Source organism: Telmatherina bonti (genome assembly GCF_933228915.1).
Source record: "Telmatherina bonti genome assembly, chromosome: 6".
Taxonomy (NCBI): Eukaryota; Metazoa; Chordata; class Actinopteri; order Atheriniformes; family Telmatherinidae; genus Telmatherina; species Telmatherina bonti.
In genome coordinates, this window is record NC_136624.1 from 34,097,186 (window position 1) to 34,115,407 (window position 18,222).

Below are 18,222 nucleotides of genomic sequence, written 5' to 3' on the forward strand. Positions count from 1 at the left end.
AAGAAAATATCCAGTGCTGAGCATGTAAGTGTGTTTTACTGTGTGTTCCCCTTGCATTTAAGCCCTTATTACTTTTTTAAGTCACTGCTAACATTTTCACTTGAACAAATGAAAACAGCGAGTCTTTAGTCTGATTGTTGCCACTGTGTGCCAACTTAAATGTGATGCAGTACATGCAAAGAATGTTGTGTTACAGTAGTACATTACTGAGGAATATGAACTCAATTACTGGATTTGATGTTGTCTTGTTTTATTTTTTGGGGGGTTTTTTTTGTGGTGAATCATGCTTATAGTAATGTCTTGCTGAGATTCATCTGCAGCTTGTAATGAAATGGCTTTGTTTGTTCTCTAGAAGCTCACAGCAGCTCACCTTGATCACCAGCTCTGTCCCACCAAATGTCTTTTACCATCAGTGTTCATCTATGTGATACAAGTGTGAAACAAAAGAAGCTAGTTAAGATAATGTCCGTTAAAATACAAGAAAGACTTGAATGAATGTAACTGAGTGTGGATTTATAGCTGAATCACAATATTTAACACTGAAAACAGAAACATACTCCACACACAAATTATATAAGCATCTTTGATGATATGGAATTATGTGTTTTATCATTTACTTCTTTGCTGAGCACAGCTGCAATGTTCTCTTTTTAAAATAACCCCCCCACCCCAAAAAAGTTCAGTCAAAACACACACACACAGAATGAAAAACTTCTGATCATAAACCAATGCCAAAATGTTTTTAAACAAGCCAAAATATTCCATATGTTGATTTCATTATTATTATTATTATTATTATTATTATTATTATTATTATTATTATTATTATTATTATTATTATTATTGTCTAAGCTCCCAAAAGTCAGTGTTGTTATGTTTATATGCAACATGCTTGTTTGTTCATGTAATATCTTGTCATGTTGTCAAATTGTGTGTTATTTGAATGTGTCTTGACTGTATTTTCATCTTTAATTAAGCTTGTACATCTTCACCTTGACAAGATGGAATAAACAGCAAATACATAGAAAAAAATGCAGTGCAAACCTGCTTTCTCATTATGTCTTATCTTGATTGGTTTTATGACATTTTTGACTCTCTCTCCTCTCTCTCTGCGTATCACAGCTAAATATATGATTACCCTGCAGTGTTTTGTAGCCAAAAAGTGTAGTTACTGTCTGAAAATGTTCTTTTTCCCCATCTATTTAAGTTTTCAACATGAGTATTTGTAACATATTTTATTTAGATAGTGGAAAGACTATAACCCCTAGAAGCAGGACAAGCTTCTAATTTACATGCTATGGAGAGACTTTTGATAATCAGCAGTATACTTCAGAAAAAAAAACACACTTCTTGTCTAAGCATTCCAAGTATATTCATTCTGTGACTTAAGGAATGTGTGCCAGACCTTTGCAATGATCAAATCAGTGCATTTATTGATCAGAGAACATATGAGAAAGTTATCTTCTCAGTTAATGTTTAATGAAATTCTAAATCCGAGTTGGTGAAATCTTATTATTGAAGTGTCAACCCACAGTGAGGCAGGCTTTGCATCAGTGTGGGAGGGAGAGCAGGGAGGCTAATCCAGAGGTGAAGACAACAAGATGACAAGCAAACATTCAGAGTACTGTGAACATATGGAGAAGACTGTCAAAAAGAAATGTGGTTAATAAAGAAAAGCAGCATAGAGGAAACTGATTGTAATGAAAGATAATTATAGTTCTGAATGAGTTACATGAAGAACTGCTTTAAGACCCATCCTCCCTCATCCTGCCTGTTTCTTTTTTGTTTTGAGGTAGCTTTCAAATGGAACATTTTTTTCAATCATGAAATAAATTTTCCTGAACATAAGTGATTATTTCATGGTGATGGTAAATTTCAGGTATTTAGAAACTTGTTAGCAGTCCAAATGACCGTTGGGTTTATTTTACCTTTCAACTTATCTTTACAACCGGCTGGATTCTTGTAAGTGCTCCTTGGTTTATTTTTATTCACCCATTCATTTAGACACGTTTGTGAAAACAGGTAAAAGACCCCAATAACGGAAACAAACAGTTTAAAAATCCTTTTCAAAGAGATAACGAGTCAGTCAACAAGTGCAAAATGTCAAAACTCTAGGAGCAAATGTAAAGCGCTTGAGCGATGCGGCAAAAAGAGGAAGCCAAAAACAAAAACAAAGAAAGGTTAAACTCAACTGAAACACAAGGAAACGTGTAGCTGGAAAGCTAAACTCTGACATACAAAGACAACAAAGAGACAGAATAATGTAGAATCTGTACCATTTTCTCTATCATGCACACAATGTGGGGTTTAGTTTCTTGCATGGAAATTTCATTACATGCTTGGGACAGGTTACAAACTACCAACGTTACAATACGTGTATGAACACTTCACCATCTGAACTGCAGTCAGCCCACAAAGAAAAATGCCAGGGTTAATCAGTCCTACAAGGGCCACAGTCCTACAGTTTTGTTTATATTTTCCTGTTCCAACACACCTGACTCAAATTCAGTGGATCTAGCAGTCTAAGAAGTTCTGCACGATGACTCAGTAAAAATAGTCAGGCCCGTTGGAGATGAAAAGCATTGAAAAACTGCAAAACTGTGATACTGCAGGCCTCCTGGGAATGAAATGAATAGCCCTGATTCATGCCAAACTGGGTATACTTGAGTAAGATCTGCACCTCCTCAACAGAGTATGTTTTCACAGAATCTGTAGCACACTGGTCTGTGTTTTACAGCGACCTCTCTAAGTGGATTCAGCATCATTAAGAGTCTGAAATGCAAGTATATTTTACTACAGTTACTGAAATATGTGGTGAATGTATATAACCACATTATAGATGTAATAGACAGCTGCAATGTATCAAAACAGTGTGCACAATTTTCTACAAATACATTTCTGTGTGAGCTGATGTGAGGGAGTGAAAATGATAGAAAGATTATATGTCTAGTCTGTTAGTTACTTAAATGCATTCTTAGCAGTGCATTAAGCTCAAACCGCTGTAATTATCTCTAGTAACTCCAGGCCATCTGGGTAGGTTGCAAGTCTCAGCTGCCTCTGCAAAGGATACCAGTTGCCTTCTTTACACAAGCTGGATTACACCCAAATATCCCCTGAGAGGGTTCCAGAGTTAGTGTGTGTTAGTTTGTCTGGTTGTTGTGGAGATGTTATGTCATAAAGGATATTAGGTGATGCTTAAATTGATGCAGACAAATGGATGTCAGCAGCTGCAACTGGGACACCCATAGTGCAAATTCTTTAATGCTGACATTACAGTACCGATGGCATCACTTGACTCCAAGTGGTTGTAATTATCATATTTAAGAGGTCAAAATAAAGATATTTAAAAATATCACATCTTACTTAATTTTACTGTCACTTTCCGAGTCTCACTGTCCTGTCATATTAAATGATGTTGCTACATTTTAAAATTTCCAATAACTTGAATTCAGCATGTTTTGGCCATTTTGTAAGATTGAAAGCTCTCCCAAGAGCTACTAAATGATCGTTGAAGTGATCTGTGTTGTCAACGGATGTTTCTAGAGCCAAGATAGAAATGGGCTTAGATTTGAAGGCATCATTAAAGTGGGCTGTTTGGAAGTGTGTCTTGGACTCAGTGTACAGTTGGCAAACTCCATCAGCAGTTGGAGATGGTTTGAGATAATTGAAAGCTCTACATCTGAAACTAATAGAACTTGAACTTAGATATTATTGTTTAAACCCCTAGTATTAGCTCATTGGTAGAATGAACTCTCAAGCTATGTTACATTTGACACAATTTATTATAAGAATAAAGGCAGATCCTCAGAACTTCTTAAAATTTGGCAATCTCATATAGAATTTGATTTGAAGAATTTTCTAAATCCAATCTAAGGCATGGTGTTAATACTAAGACTTGTGCGTAATGTGATGTTTTAGTCTGTTTTTGTTTCTTTTATTTTATGTCATTTGTTTGACTGGGGGAGTGAAGATGTACAACATATTGTCTATTATTTATTTATAACCCTCTGGTAACTAAAACAAAAAAACCACCAAAAAAAATTGAAATAAGATTGTTTGTCAATAAATGTAGTTAATTTGAGCTATTGGGGGATCATTAGGATCATTGGGGAAGTTTAGTGTAGTTATATAGAGTTTAAATCTGAATTAAAAGGCACAATGTCTGCTGTTAAGTTTTATATAAATAATAATATTCCATTTTTCTTTATACCTGTAAGAATTACTTCTTGTAGTGTAGATGAGAGATCAATGGCAGACACTAACAGCACTAAGGGGGTGTATTATACTCAAGAAAAAAGACTGCAGGTGTTTCCTGGTCTGACTTGTGATAACACGCATCTCTTTTTCAAATGTACATTAAAGCTTAATTTCCAGTCACAAAACGTCTGCACCTCCAAACTGCAGTTATTTTTAGCATTTTTCATTCAGTAATAGCCCCACGTGAACACCGCTTTCGTTGTCAGGTTATATTTAGCACAACGCACGCCTCTCGGGTTTTGCGTCAATGGAATCCCGTGCGTGCGTCACACGGAAGAACGTCTGCGTGTTGAGCGAGAAGCTGATTGGCTGGCGACCCGGAAAGTTCCACTGCTCCCATCACCATTTTTGGGCATAGACCCGCCTTTTTGGCGACGCAGTCCAGATAAAGCGAGAGCGTATGGACCTGCCTGAGTTGGTCTAACCCAGTGTGTGTTTGAGTGTGATTGAATGGGTGTGTGTACTGACAGCAGCTGGCAGAGGTAATTTAATCTCTGTCTCTGGTTTTGGAATAAACGAAAAGCTCCGCCAATTCGGATATTTGCATGAAACAGGTGAGCTGACTACTCTTTTACTACAGCAACTATTATTTTTTCAGTACTTTGGATTTTTATTTATTTGTTTTTATTATAACAAATGAAGCTCCAAAGACAAGACTGACAGGACTGTTATTATGAAACATTTTAAATTATTTATTGATCTGAATCAAATGAGTTTATGTTCTTTTTTTCTAGTAATGTATAGTCTCAGACGCAAGTTCATAGGGTACACCGACCTTAAACTCGTTGAAATGAAAACTAGTGCCAGACCCACTGATATCACTGAGGTGAGCAACATATATTACAAACACCATACCAGAAAAACAATTAAAGTTTTGACAGTAGGAAAAAAATATGGGGGAAGTGTTAAAGCTTGTTTGATAAAGTAACAACTTTTATGTTAGGTTATTTTAAAGAATAAGTCTTAGTACTAACCTGCTGCTGCAAGTGTGATCACCTGTTGACCCCTATTTATGTGTGTTCATCTTATTGATATGTGGCATCTTGCATTGTTGCTGGACAGCAGAATATATGTAGAGAGTTGTGTAATTACAAGACATTAAAAATCATACTATTAACTCCGCTTAAAACTAGTTTAATTGTAAGTTTTAATTTGGATATGTGCAAGATAATTATTAGGACCTCTTTTCTGAATGTGGTTCACACATGTGGTGAAAAACATGGAACATGTAGATGGTAACACACCCATTCAACACACACAGACAAGCAGGCTGTGGCACCTTTAGCACTTCAGCTGGCAACCAGCCTACCCTGAAATACAATCTGAACACCTCTTTGATACAGCTGCTGTAAAAGAGGGTTGCCCTCCTCTGAAGGATGTTTTCAAAGTATTAACAGCCAGTAACACAATATCTGACAATATCTTAGTTCTCAACTGGATCTCTCTTTAGATTTTCCAATGAGGCTTGATAGGGTTTGAAATGTCATTTCAGCTGAAAGACAGAGGACCTTCATGGTGTTAACACTGTCTCCTGATTGCATAGTTACAGAGGTAGAGCTGAAGGATTTGGGCCCAAATGATGCAGGTGTCAGAGTGTCTGTCACCTGATTTAAAGACCTCATGCATCTCGTATGTGATTCTGATTTATTGCATATAACATGTAGAAGTTTGATAAAGAATTCATCACAAAAAATATGTTTTTTTTTCTTTGATTGACAAACATGAACTTATTTTCAACTGTGTCCTGTCTCTTAGCAATGCCCTGTGTACAAACCCAGCATGCACCCCTGCCCCATGACGACTACTTCAGCTCTGACTTCTTAAATCCTGACTTCAGTGCCAAACTGGTGATGGACATCAGTGGCCAAAAGGACCAGCTGTCTTCATCTTCACTGCCCAGTATAAACACTTTGGTAGGAAATGGCTACCTGGGGGAGTTTGATGCATACTCCTGCAAGATTTCCACCTGTCCTCCCTCCTCTACCATTTCTTTCAACCAAACTGAAGCTGAAAGCTCCAACCCACAGACACAGAACCAAGCCTTCAAACTGGATGATCTCCAGGTGTATGGCTGCTACCCAGGGTCTTTTGCACTCAGCTGCCTTGATGAAACACTCTCATCTTGTGGGTCTGACTACTATGGCAGCCCTATCTGTTCCACTGCTTCTCCTCCAACGCCAGGCTTTCAGACGGAGTCTGCACCTGTTTGGGATTCCCCTTTCAGCCCCTTCCCCCCAGTGGATAAGGCTGCCATGACTCAGTCACACTCCTTTTTCACCTTCAGCCCTGCACCTGAGCACCACTGTTCCTTGGGGCAGCATCAGGATGGTCAACCCAGTCAGGACAACTCCTTCCTTCTATCTCCTCAGCAGCATATCTCTTCACTTCACTGCCCTCCCATGTCTCTGGAGCATGGATGTCTTGAAAGCTCCAGATTAATAGAAGGATCTATGATGTCTCCTAAAACCCCAAACCCAGGATCCAATGAGGGCCGTTGTGCAGTTTGCGGTGACAATGCATCCTGTCAACACTATGGAGTGCGCACCTGTGAGGGATGTAAAGGTTTCTTCAAGGTAAGTTCCTTGCATATAGTATATTACTTGTGACATCTTCAATCAATCCAAGTAAGTTAATAAGTTAAAATATTGGATAGTAGGAAAAATGCATAAATGCAGTATTTACTTACTGTCTGTTTGTTTTACAGACAATAGACAACTTCTCTATGGTTCTTAGGAGCAGCCATAGGATGTGTTTATTACATATCTGTGATCAGTATGAGAGTAATGAAGAATCAGTTTGATTAAATATGTTCCCATTAAGCAGTTCTTTGGACATTTACTGTAGATGTAAATGCTGCAAAAATAACAGTCTAAATTTTTTATATGGTTTGGTTTTTTTTTTAGTTAAATTTAAAGCTGTATGCAGATTTATTAGTACAATTCTACCATGCACGGCTATGTTTTCCATATCATGATTCTGTAGTAAAGTGCTTTTGATTTTTATTACTTGACAGCGAACCGTCCAGAAAAATGCAAAATATGTGTGCCTTGCCAATAAAGACTGTCCAGTAGACAAGAGGAGGAGAAACCGATGCCAGTTCTGTCGTTTCCAGAAATGTCTCAGTGTGGGAATGGTCAAAGAAGGTAAGGCAATGTCAGATTCTCTTAAAACCTCTAGAGGCCAATGTATAACGACGACAAACTTTGGTGTGTAATGACAGTCTTGAGAAACCAAAGCTGGGAAGCACAGACGTGCAACCAGAGCTTTACAGTGCCAGCTGCAGAAAAAGGGAGACTGAAACTGATACAGCAGTTGTTTTGTTTTTTTTAAAGCATGAGATGCATGGATAACCATGTAAGGATCACACACATGTTCATCTCCTTGTCTTTTTCATAGTTGTCCGCACAGACAGCCTCAAAGGCCGCAGAGGTCGCCTGCCCTCCAAACCCAAGAATACGGTTGAGGCTTCATCCACAACCTCCAGTGTCAACGTCATAGCTTCTCTTGTCAAGGCTAGTTTAGAATCAAACCCAACCATCGAAAAACTTGACTACTCTAAGGTATTTCTCATGACTTTCAGTCATTCCAGACTTCCACTGAATTGAAGGGAATTATCACAGTTAACTCAACCGTATTTGTCCTTTTCCTGTCTCCTTCCTCAGTATCAGGAAAAGATGGATAATATGAAAGAAAAGGAGGATGCAGGTGATATCCAGCAGTTTTATGACCTGCTGACAGGTAGCCTGGATGTTATACGAAAGTGGGCTCAAGCTATTCCAGGTTTCACAGACTTCTGCACAGAGGACCAGGAGCTGCTTCTTGAATCTGCTTTTGTTGAGCTCTTCATCCTCCGCTTGGCATACAGGTTAGGCTTTTATCAACCAGAAAATAAATATTTTGAATCTCGAATATCTGCTTTTTTTTTTTTTTTTTTTAACCAATATCCGGTATGAAATTTTGTCCACTCTTAATTTCCGGTATCAACCGAAACCAATAATTTTGGAGTGATTTATGCCAAACAAACATAAATATCTGGAAAACTAAACATGATTTCTCTTATATTTTGTCATTTTGAGTTAGAGGAGACTTAGCTGAAGAGTTTGATATATAATATGTGCATATTGTGTAAAAGTTGTGTCATTAGAAAAAAATAAAAACCAATACTGATAATTTCTGATATTGCATTTTAATATCGATATCGGTCAATAATATCGTTATGTTGATAATATCAGACATCTCTAATTTGCAAACATTTCCTGACATCAATGTGTCTAACAGTAAAACAATGTTTTAAAACTGTCCAGGTCGAATCCAGAGAAGGACATGCTATTCTTCTGTAACGGCGTGGTCCTCCACCGACATCAGTGTGCTCGCAGCTTTGGTGGTTGGATTGATTCCATCATGGATTTTTCTCACAGTCTTCACCGCATGAACTTAGACATCTCATTGTTTGCCTGCCTAGAAGCACTTGTCATTGTCACTGGTAAGAGCCTGTGAACGTCTTTCAATTCAGTGAATCTCGTTTAATTACAAAGATCACATGTAGGAGAGTGTTTCTGATGGAAATGTCTTTCGTACCTAGATCGCCACGGTCTGAAAGAGCCCAGGCGAGTGGAGGACTTTCAGAGTAATCTTATCACTTGTTTAAGGGAACATGTGAGTGGAAATGGATCAGAACCAAGCCGGACGCACCCCAACTATCTTTCTCGTCTGCTGGGCAAACTCCCCGAGCTGAGGACTCTGTGCACACAGGGCCTGCAGCGAATCTTCTACCTGAAACTGGAGGATCTGGTTCCTCCTCCACCAATAGTGGAGAAAATCTTTATGGATACACTGCCATTCTGAAGAAAAACAAACCAAAAAACAAAATAATACTAAACACGATGGCAAGGAGGTGCAAAGAAAGCATCTAAAGTGAGGTTTATCGTTGAACTCTACTGATCATCCACTTAGCACACTGACTTGTATGCTAACCTGTGGCTGATTTCCTCTGCAAGACCATTGATTCTTTTATAGTTAGATTTTAAAAATGAATGTAAGACTTTTTTTCAGCACTATAAAAGACTGATTTTAGTGCTGAAAAATGTATAACAACGTCATATTTTCTATATATTTTTTGTGCATTTCTAAGATTATTGCTGTGCTGGAAATGTGAATATTGTTCTGCTCTGAAGCTTACAAGATGTGAATATTTGTTCAGATACATTGGAGTTGTCTAGGAAACACTCAAACACACTAATTTCTTAAAAAAAAAGAAAAGAAAAAAAGCATGTTTTTTTCAGAATGTTTATAATTGAACTAAGAAAGTAAAGTTTTTTAGCGGAAAAGAAATCTTTGTCCAGTTTGTAATAATGAAGAGTGAAATTTCACTTTTCACTCAGAAAACATTCACTGAATTCTGTCTATAACAAAAACTAGCTGTGGTCATGTAAGTGCTGCCGTGGAAGGTCTTGGACCAAAGTTTACCAAAGTCTGATGCTGTCAGTTTTAAACCTTAGTGCCTAAAGCCAAAGAAAAATGTCTGTGTTGCCATTTTGCGGCAGCTTAAAGCTGATGCTGGCAGAGCCTTTAAACTGTTTCCTCTTAAACATTTACAGTGAAAGTGGACTTGATGCAAAGTGCCTTTCATAAAGCCTCAGTCTACAATCCACACTGAGTGATATTGAATGAGCTTTCATTCCAGACCTAACATACAGAGACTCCACTTTATTACTGACATGAAACATAGAAGTCAGATTGACCTGATGCCTTTGGTTTTAGAACCATAACTCCTGTTTGACATGAAGTGCCAGAGGTATATATTCACACTGTGAGTTTGAAGGTCAGCATGTGATGACATGTTGTGAAGTGATCTGTGAGAACTCAATCCTGTTCACGAGCTCCTACTGCAATGAAAGTTGTAACTACAGTAAAACTGCCCATCTGAGGATTAAAATAGATCTAAGAAGATGTCATAGTCTTTGTCAAGATGAGACACAGATGACCATATCTTTTGTTTGTATAAAAAAAGTCAAAGGTAAAACACCTGATCCTTTAAAATGTGTGGACAGACATTTGTTGCTTGAGGTCAGCTGGTCGTCTGCTGCAGATGCGTTACATCTCATAAAACTCTCCCTGTCTTCCACATTTAGCAGAATGACATTTTCTCTTTTTTTTGTATGTGTTGGATTCATTTTTATTTGCAATTAAAATGATATTTCTTAAGGAATCACAGTAAGGTGTGGTGATGACATGAGCAGCTAAGAACTCTTCAGTGTTTTAGACCGTTAGAGGAATTCTTCTCTACTGTATGTTTTGTTCAATGTGTGCACATTTGAATTGCTGCCAGACCTTTTGTAAAATGGTGCAGAAATGCTAAAAGGCAGGAAATTCTTTATATGAAATGTTTTTGGAAATAAAGAACTGGCTGATGTCACTTTAAATTTGGAAAACGAGTAATTATTTGTAGTTTTTGTCAGATTTCCCTATATTCTCTTTGAATATGATTTTATATAGTCTGGTTTCTGGCTGAATATCATTGTGCCAATTTCCCCTTCTCTGTTAAATATTCAAGAATATATTTAATGTTTTGCCTTTATTAGTTTGGATTTTTCTCTAACGATAACATAAATAACAATGAACATCAGTGAGAAGATGAGCTGCACCTCAGTGCCTCAGCAGTATGAATAATACTTCTTTGAACTAACGTATGTGATCTATTGGGAATTTTTGCACAGATTGCTCACAGTTTAAAGATCTTGTATTGCCACTGGGGTCTTAAGACTTAAAATCATTAAAAGTTCAATAAAAAAAAAAAAGTAATTGGAACCAACAATGTCCTTGAGAGCTCTCTTGTCAGCAGTGGGTTCATTTGAGGTGTTTATGCAAGTAAACCATATCAGTCTGTTTCAGTAGCCGACTTAAAACAGGCGGAAAAGCAAATTATAACATCAAGGTCTACCATGTTAGATTTCCACCCATACAGGGATTCATAACATCCTCAATGACTCCTTCAAGTAAAAAATATTGTTTAATGTATCTGGAAGGATTTTTATTTGTTTACATTGATAAATTTGTACAAAAGTTGGTTGGATTTTACTCCCAGGGTAAATGTTTTTCAATCTGTTTTTTCTTACTTTGTTACTGTCTTTCTCTGTCAAATTTCAAGGTTTTTGGCCAAGAAAATCTAAACTTGTAACAATGGCTATAAACAAAGGCAATTACAGCTTAATCCTTATCAGATAAAGCTCCCATCATGGCATCCAACACTGCATACTTGCATTTATGCTCTCCATCGTAATAGTCAACAGAAAGTTGAAGCAAGGGCTTTCAAGACATCGTGAAAGAAAATAAAATTCTACGTATAGTTTTTAATTACACAGCGGATCTTTAGATGAAGCCCCAAGTCTGACTTTTTTCACCTGAAGTTGTTTATTGCTGAAAATATAGTTGTGCATGAATCTAAAGACAAGTTATTAGAAATATTCACATATATTTTTTTTAGAAAAGCTAAATAATCTTCAAAAACAGCTATAAAGTTAGAATCAAATGTCATTCATGATGAGGATCATATTTACAGTGTGATAACAATGCATTATCTTGACTCACTAAATGCCATATGTTGTTTGACCAACGTTAAACCTGATAAAGTATCTCATGTGTGCCTGGAGGTAATAACTAACCAGTTCTGGTGAGTTCTTAATTACCTGTTTAATTATCAGAAAACTTGCAATAAGACAATGAAATGACAAACAATTGTAAACATGTTACCATGCTACTGTTTGCATTTTCATTTTCCTTCATAGAACCACCACCGCTTGACAAAATCCGACGTCCAACTGGATCGGCTCATTGTTTGTAATAGATATAGAACATTAGAAGACTGTTAAAAGGATGTGACTAGAAATGACCGCCTGGATAGCACTTTGAAGCTTCTCATAGATGGGGCCTAGTATCCTGCTTACATAATGTAGTGAAAACTGACCCAACAAAGTCTTTTTCACAAAGTCTGTGTTGTTTCCTGACACATGGTATTTACTTTAATGTTGGCAACATTCATGAGGAAGATGACACCACGCTTTCAGCCACAGCAAACTCCAACACCGCCTGCATTCAGCCACTCGACACTTGATCCTACTGTACACCACACATTGGTCATCTGGATTTTGGTGCTGGCAGAGAGAATGGAAAAAAGGACAGGGTAAAACGAAAGCTAGCTTGCATTGAGAGGTTCCTTACATTACAACATGGCAAACATGCTACAAAACTCAGATGTACTGTAATGGCAAGAGCAGATAGGTCCGGTTTCAAAAGTTAGGATGAGTGCAGCGACACAGAGGTTTCCTTTGGCTGTAACTACAATCATCTTTTTATCTGGTGGCAGAGCTGTAATCACGTAAATCCCTTCTGACTGTCAAGCTTTATTCTTTATGACCATGTATCCATTGCAAGTTAGGCATGTCACATTGCCGAAACCCAAACTCAAAGTACACTGTCATGTCACTATGTCTAGTGTTTGGACTTGCTTCGTTTCTTGACACCGCCTTTTTCCAAAAGAAGAAGGTTACCATCTGGAGCTGCCATTGGATCCCTAAATTTTGACCTGACATACAACACTGCCCTCAGGAACAAACTGTGACCTTGCACCCTTATATATATGGCATGTTCACGATATGTTCTTGCAAATAAAAGCATGTGGGACACTTCTCTGGGAGATTTGTGTAGAAGCATGTCAAACCCTTTGATTTGCTTATGTAACAATTGCTAAAACAGAAGTAAGGTTTAAGAACATGTAACACAGATAGTTAAACTTTATCATATACTGCCTTTTTGGTCATTTAAACAACAGTACATGTTGTAAAAGACTTAAATAGTAGTGGAAAATATTTTTCTTAAATGCAGCGACAGATTTAAAAAAAGTATCAAATCAGATTAAGTTTTAAGTTTTTATTTCAAATGAAGTATTTTCCCACATTTTTTTAATGTACCACTGGATTTAACTCAACCTTATACATACGTTATACTTTGTAAAGCCCTTTCAAACAACCAAAGTTTGGACAAAGTGCTGTACATCAGCCAAAACAACCAGAGTAAAACAATTTAGAGATAAATAAATAACACAATCAAACAATAGATCATACAAGCTAAATAAAAAATAATGATAATAATAAAACAAAATAAATAGAGAGTGATTAAAACCAATAAAACCAAAATATAGCACACTGACCAGAAGCAGACTCACACTGTGTTAAAAGCCAAGGAATAAAAATGGGTCTTAAGATAAGTTTTAAAACCATTTGAATTAAGGAGTTTAACTTAGAAGTTTGTCCAGTCCAGTCTGTAGTTATTTTGCATAATAATATTTGAACCGCATAACTACTGCGCTTGGTTCACCTTCAAACACACTGCTGTCCTGTTCAGAGGGAGGTTGCTACTGAATGGAGTGATATGCTGCAGAATTATTGGGCATGTAGGAAATGTCAAAGTAGCATTCTTGTAAATACAAGCATAGAGCATTTTTCAGCAAAATATCACACTGATACAAAATGATTGGTTACTTATCATCACATTTTATAACAGCTTATGTCATTTTCACATTTTTCTACAAAACAAACAAACAAAAGACTAATTTCTTGTTGATATCTACTTGATAATTGAATTTCCCTTTGGGGATTAATAAAGTAGTTTTCATTTTTAATTTCATTTTCATATCTGGTTTTGTATGTGTTCTTTTTAGAAAAACTTAAGATATTATTCTAATAAGATGACGTTGTGCCACCTGTTAGTAGTTTTTTATTGTTGTGGCTGATGTTGCTGGGAAATATATATGCATAATGAAGTTGTAATTCAGCTATTCTTTCAACAGAATAATCCTTTCTTCAGCAGAATAATAAAAGTGAATGAGGCCCTGTATAACACAGACTAATTGAATAACATCTGTGTGTTTCTGTGTATGTGTCTTAGTAGAAAAACAGCAGCTGATTGCCGGAGATGATATTGTTCCAGGGGGAGGAAAGCTAATAGGTTTGTTTGTGAGGATGCTGCACCTGCCATTTGTTGATGGATTGAGCTGTAAATAAATTTGTGACACTGTGTGATGCTCTGTGGGGGCTCCAGTGTTTCTTTCCTTTCTAGTCTTTCTCCTCTAAACCTTTAATATCACACATAAACACACAGTTTCAGAGAACAGTTCAGTTCGAGATAGCTTCTGTATGCTACCGAGTGTGACATAAATGCACCACTAGTGAAGTTGTGTACATGCATGTATCTATTTGCAACAGTGTTAGTGTATATGGGTTGCTGAATGGAAAACCTTCTATGTGTGTATTTATAGCAGGCCATTGTTGAGCCCACAGAGCCCTCAGTAATTGGATCTGGTCTCTCTCAATGAAAGTCTTTAGTGATAAATGACAGGGTGGACCTCATTGCTCATGCTATTCTTGCGATAACTCTGCACTTCATATCACTGTCTTAAGCTCTTATTCCTAGCAGGATTAGATTCATAAGTGACTAGTGAGCCTGCTGAATTATCATTCTGAGGTATGTCAGGGGGAGTGATGGTGGAAATCTATTTCCTCTATCACGTCCTTGAATATTAACTCAAAGGGTGGACATTCACAAAGGTGAAAGACTGATGAAACGTTCCCATCATAAACTCTTGACGTGAATGTTTGACATGTTTTCATTCAAACGCAGATGTGAAAATAAAATCATAACCTTGAGATTTACAGTTTTTTCATTATATATTTTCATTGAATTGGCATCAACTCTTCTTTTACTTCACTTTGTAAGTATGGAGCAACAGTTGCTGTGACTCTTAAAGTTTTTTCTTTTCTTGCCTGATGCTGAATTTCTGCTGCCCGGGGTCCCTTTTGTAGTATTTTTAGCTTCATGATGTGCCAAATACTTTCAGAGTGCTGCAGGTCTGGAATTCAGGCCTAGTTAGCATCTGGACCCCTTTATGTAGTTATGATGTTGTGATACGTGCAGAATGTGGTCTGGCATAGTCTTGCTGAAATAAGCAAGGTGTTCCTGATCAACGTCTTGTTTAAATGGCAACATATGTTGCACTGAAACTTGAATATGTCATTCAGCATGAAGGGTGTCTTCAGAGATTATTCATGTCATGCACATGATGCACCCCTAATACCATCACGAATACTGACTTTTCAACTGAACGGCGATAACAACCCAGATGGTTCCTTTCCACTTAGGTCGGAAGGACACAGAGTCAATGATTTCCACGGTCATTTGAACTGATGGACCAGAGGACAGTTTTCCTCTTTGTTTCCATGTGAGTACTGGCTTAGAGAAGGAGGCACTATTTATGGATCTATGGATATCCTAGAACACTAAGGTTGGGTGATTTTCACAGATGCTACATTGATTTTGACTGCCAACTCATGCTATGTTACTGTTCTAGGGTTAAAGGTGTGGTGTGTAACAACAATAAAGATAGATGACAGAAAAAAAATCAGATAACATTAAATACTATATCTAATTACTTTACTAAAATAACTGTTGGGATTTTATTCCCTAGACTGAGCTCCTCTTATTTACTTGCCATGGATGGACGGAGCCTCCGTGACGTCACCCATAGGTTTCTGAAGAGCTGAATTGAAGCTCGGTGGGCGGTTCCTACCGACGCCATGTTGGCAGGGGCATGCGTGTCGTCTCGCCCAGAAAATACAAATATGGGAAAAGAGGTGGAGCTGAGAGGGGGGCTGTGAGGGTGGATGACTGACATCGAGCAAACTCCGAGCTGCCTGTATCTAAGAGCTAACCCAGAGCTAACCAGCTAACGGAGGTAAGCGGGCTAAAGCTAAATCACGTTGTTAACTGGCTAAAAACCGCGGTTGTTTTACGTTCTTCTTACTTGAAATGGGATTACCTGTCAATCAAAATGACACGCCCCTAAAAAAGCCGAATTGTGAGATTAAATTACTTTTAAACGAGGGAGTTAGTAAAAAAAAAAAAAAAAAAATCACTCCTTCCACAGTTTTCATGAAGGAAAACCTGACCTATAAACCAAAAATGGATTTTTGAACCAGGCTGTAAACATGTTTATTTCTGCTGTGAAGTTGGCCTTTTTAACATGGGAGTCTATGGGGATTCGCTCTGTTTTGCAGCCAGCCCCTAGTGGATGAAGTTTTATGAACTTGTGCATAGGCTTCACTTTTAACCACTGGAGGCTCCATCCATCTTTCAAATGGTCTATGGTCCCTATACATGGCAATTGCCATATTTGTGCCACCATGTTTTACTGCAGTGTTTCTGAATGAACAAACAACTCTGTGTGTGACGTGAAATTCCTCTGAGCTTTCAGACAGCAGTATCAGCTTTGTTTGATAGGGGCTAGAGCACACTTACAAACCCGCATTTAACTTTCCAAAACAACATTTTTTTTCTTGTGATATTTGATATATGTATTATTCTCAATTAAAGTACTACATTTTAATTCCTGACCAATGTTTGAATTTTCCTTTCGTTTACAGTTAAAATTGTGTCTTTTTAAAATAAAAAATGACACAAATGAAAACTAACACATTTGTGTTATAAATAATAATGAGAAAATAACAAAATTATAAATAAATGAATAAATTGTGTCCTAACATTTTTTTAAACATGTTGCATGCATACAAATTAAATTGCATAAAATATTTTTTTCTGCATTCTCGCCTGTCAACCATCAAAATTAAGATTTCTTTAATCAGATCAATCCGTCGCTATGTGTTGGCAGTTTTTGTATATTTGCTTTGTGCATTTACACTTTGAATTTTTTCTACAATAATAAAAATTATTTCCAAAAACATTTTATGTGCAGTTTTAAGCAAGATTTGAACTTTGTGGTAAAGCACAGTTGGTAGTCTGTGTGTCAGTATGTTGGAAACTTCTCACTGCTCGGCTGGAGAATATGAGAATGTTACAATTATAAAACAAGATTGACAGGATGGATAGTGTTGCACTGGCAGATGACAGATCCGAGCTGCTTGCCAAAAAGTTATTCACAGCAACCACCCTCCCCAATGAACACACACACACTCTTCAGAGAGCCCCAACTCAGGGATCAAGTGGCGGTAGGGAAGGGGTCTGGTGCACAGGGTGCAGTGTGTAAGTGTCTGTGTTGGTGAGAAAGCCTGAGTTCAAGGTCACAGCAAACACATGGTGCAAACCAGCAAACACCCTAACACAGGCTGACGGCAGAAGGTACAAAATCCATAAATAACAACAAGTCACACGTCGACCCCTAAAAAAGTAAAGAGAAGCCTCTTCCACACTGATCAAGTTTTAAGATCATTGATATGTATTGAACTGTGGTGAAAACTTGCACCAAGTTACGTGGTAAAACATCACATGTGAAACAAGAAACACCAGGAACTGTTAAAGATTTGCATCAGCATGCAGACTTCCGCACTACATAAAAAAAAACTTCATGTTTTGCCCAGAGAACAAATCACTACCCACCATGCATGTTACATCGTTTTAACTTAAAACTGCTGTGGGTGTACACTATCTCTGGCAGCTCCATGACACCATCTGATAATCTTACACCATTAACAACCTGCCTCAACTGGAAGCTCAAGGATGAAACAGGAGGTGTGTTTATTTAATCATATTTCAGTACAGCAGCTAACAAGCTGGGAAATATGCTTACCTGATTTCTCACTGCTAGATAAGACGTTAAAATAAACTCTTATGTGTGCAAGATCCTGGCCAATTAGCAGCTTTAACGCTGAAACAGGGATACACAACTGGCTCCTTTCAAAAGGTCAGAATTTTGTCTTCCTTTTCATGTTAATAGTCTGAATGGAAATCTTCCAAACCAATGTTTAACAACAGCCTTTTTTCTTATCAAAATAGTCAGTCGCTTTCTGAATATGACCGTAAGATCACATATAATGATGATGAAATATTACATATATTTACAATAAAAAAGGCATTTCTGACTTGTTCAACTGGAAGACACCAACACAGTATGATAACAAC

At 37.4% G+C, this 18,222-nt stretch overlaps 1 protein-coding gene across 4 annotated transcripts; it reads left to right on the forward strand.

Annotated features, from left to right (window-relative positions):
- Nucleotides 1-4,685: 4,685 nt before the first annotated feature.
- Nucleotides 4,686-10,693, forward strand: LOC306756794 (nuclear receptor subfamily 4 group A member 1-like). 4 transcript variants are annotated; one of them, XM_079241666.1, is made up of 8 exons: nucleotides 4,688-4,811; nucleotides 4,992-5,083; nucleotides 6,013-6,830; nucleotides 7,271-7,400; nucleotides 7,654-7,817; nucleotides 7,920-8,122; nucleotides 8,562-8,740; nucleotides 8,840-10,693. In XM_079241666.1, exons 3-8 carry the CDS (start codon nucleotides 6,015-6,017, stop codon nucleotides 9,100-9,102), a joined length of 1,755 nt encoding a protein of 584 aa, XP_079097792.1. In that variant the 5' UTR covers nucleotides 4,688-4,811; nucleotides 4,992-5,083; nucleotides 6,013-6,014; the 3' UTR covers nucleotides 9,103-10,693. The 4 variants fall into 4 exon arrangements, with proteins under 4 accessions (XP_079097789.1, XP_079097792.1, XP_079097791.1 ...); XM_079241665.1 differs by lacking the exon at nucleotides 4,992-5,083 and adding an exon at nucleotides 5,750-5,886 and having other exon boundaries at nucleotides 4,694-4,811; XM_079241664.1 differs by lacking the exon at nucleotides 4,992-5,083 and adding an exon at nucleotides 5,801-5,886 and having other exon boundaries at nucleotides 4,694-4,811.
- The last annotated feature ends 7,529 nt before the right edge of the window (nucleotides 10,694-18,222 follow it).

What these genes read in the sequence shown, in the direction of transcription:
- LOC306756794 (XM_079241663.1), top strand. Translation starts at nt 6,015, where the DNA reads ATGCCCTGTGTACAAACCCAGCATGCACCCCTGCCCCATGACGACTAC. An exon ending in GATGTAAAGGTTTCTTCAAG is followed by an intron (nt 6,831 to 7,270) that starts GTAAGTTCCTTG and finishes ATTACTTGACAG; the next exon opens with CGAACCGTCCAGAAAAATGC. An exon ending in ATCCTCCGCTTGGCATACAG is followed by an intron (nt 8,123 to 8,561) that starts GTTAGGCTTTTA and finishes AAAACTGTCCAG; the next exon opens with GTCGAATCCAGAGAAGGACA.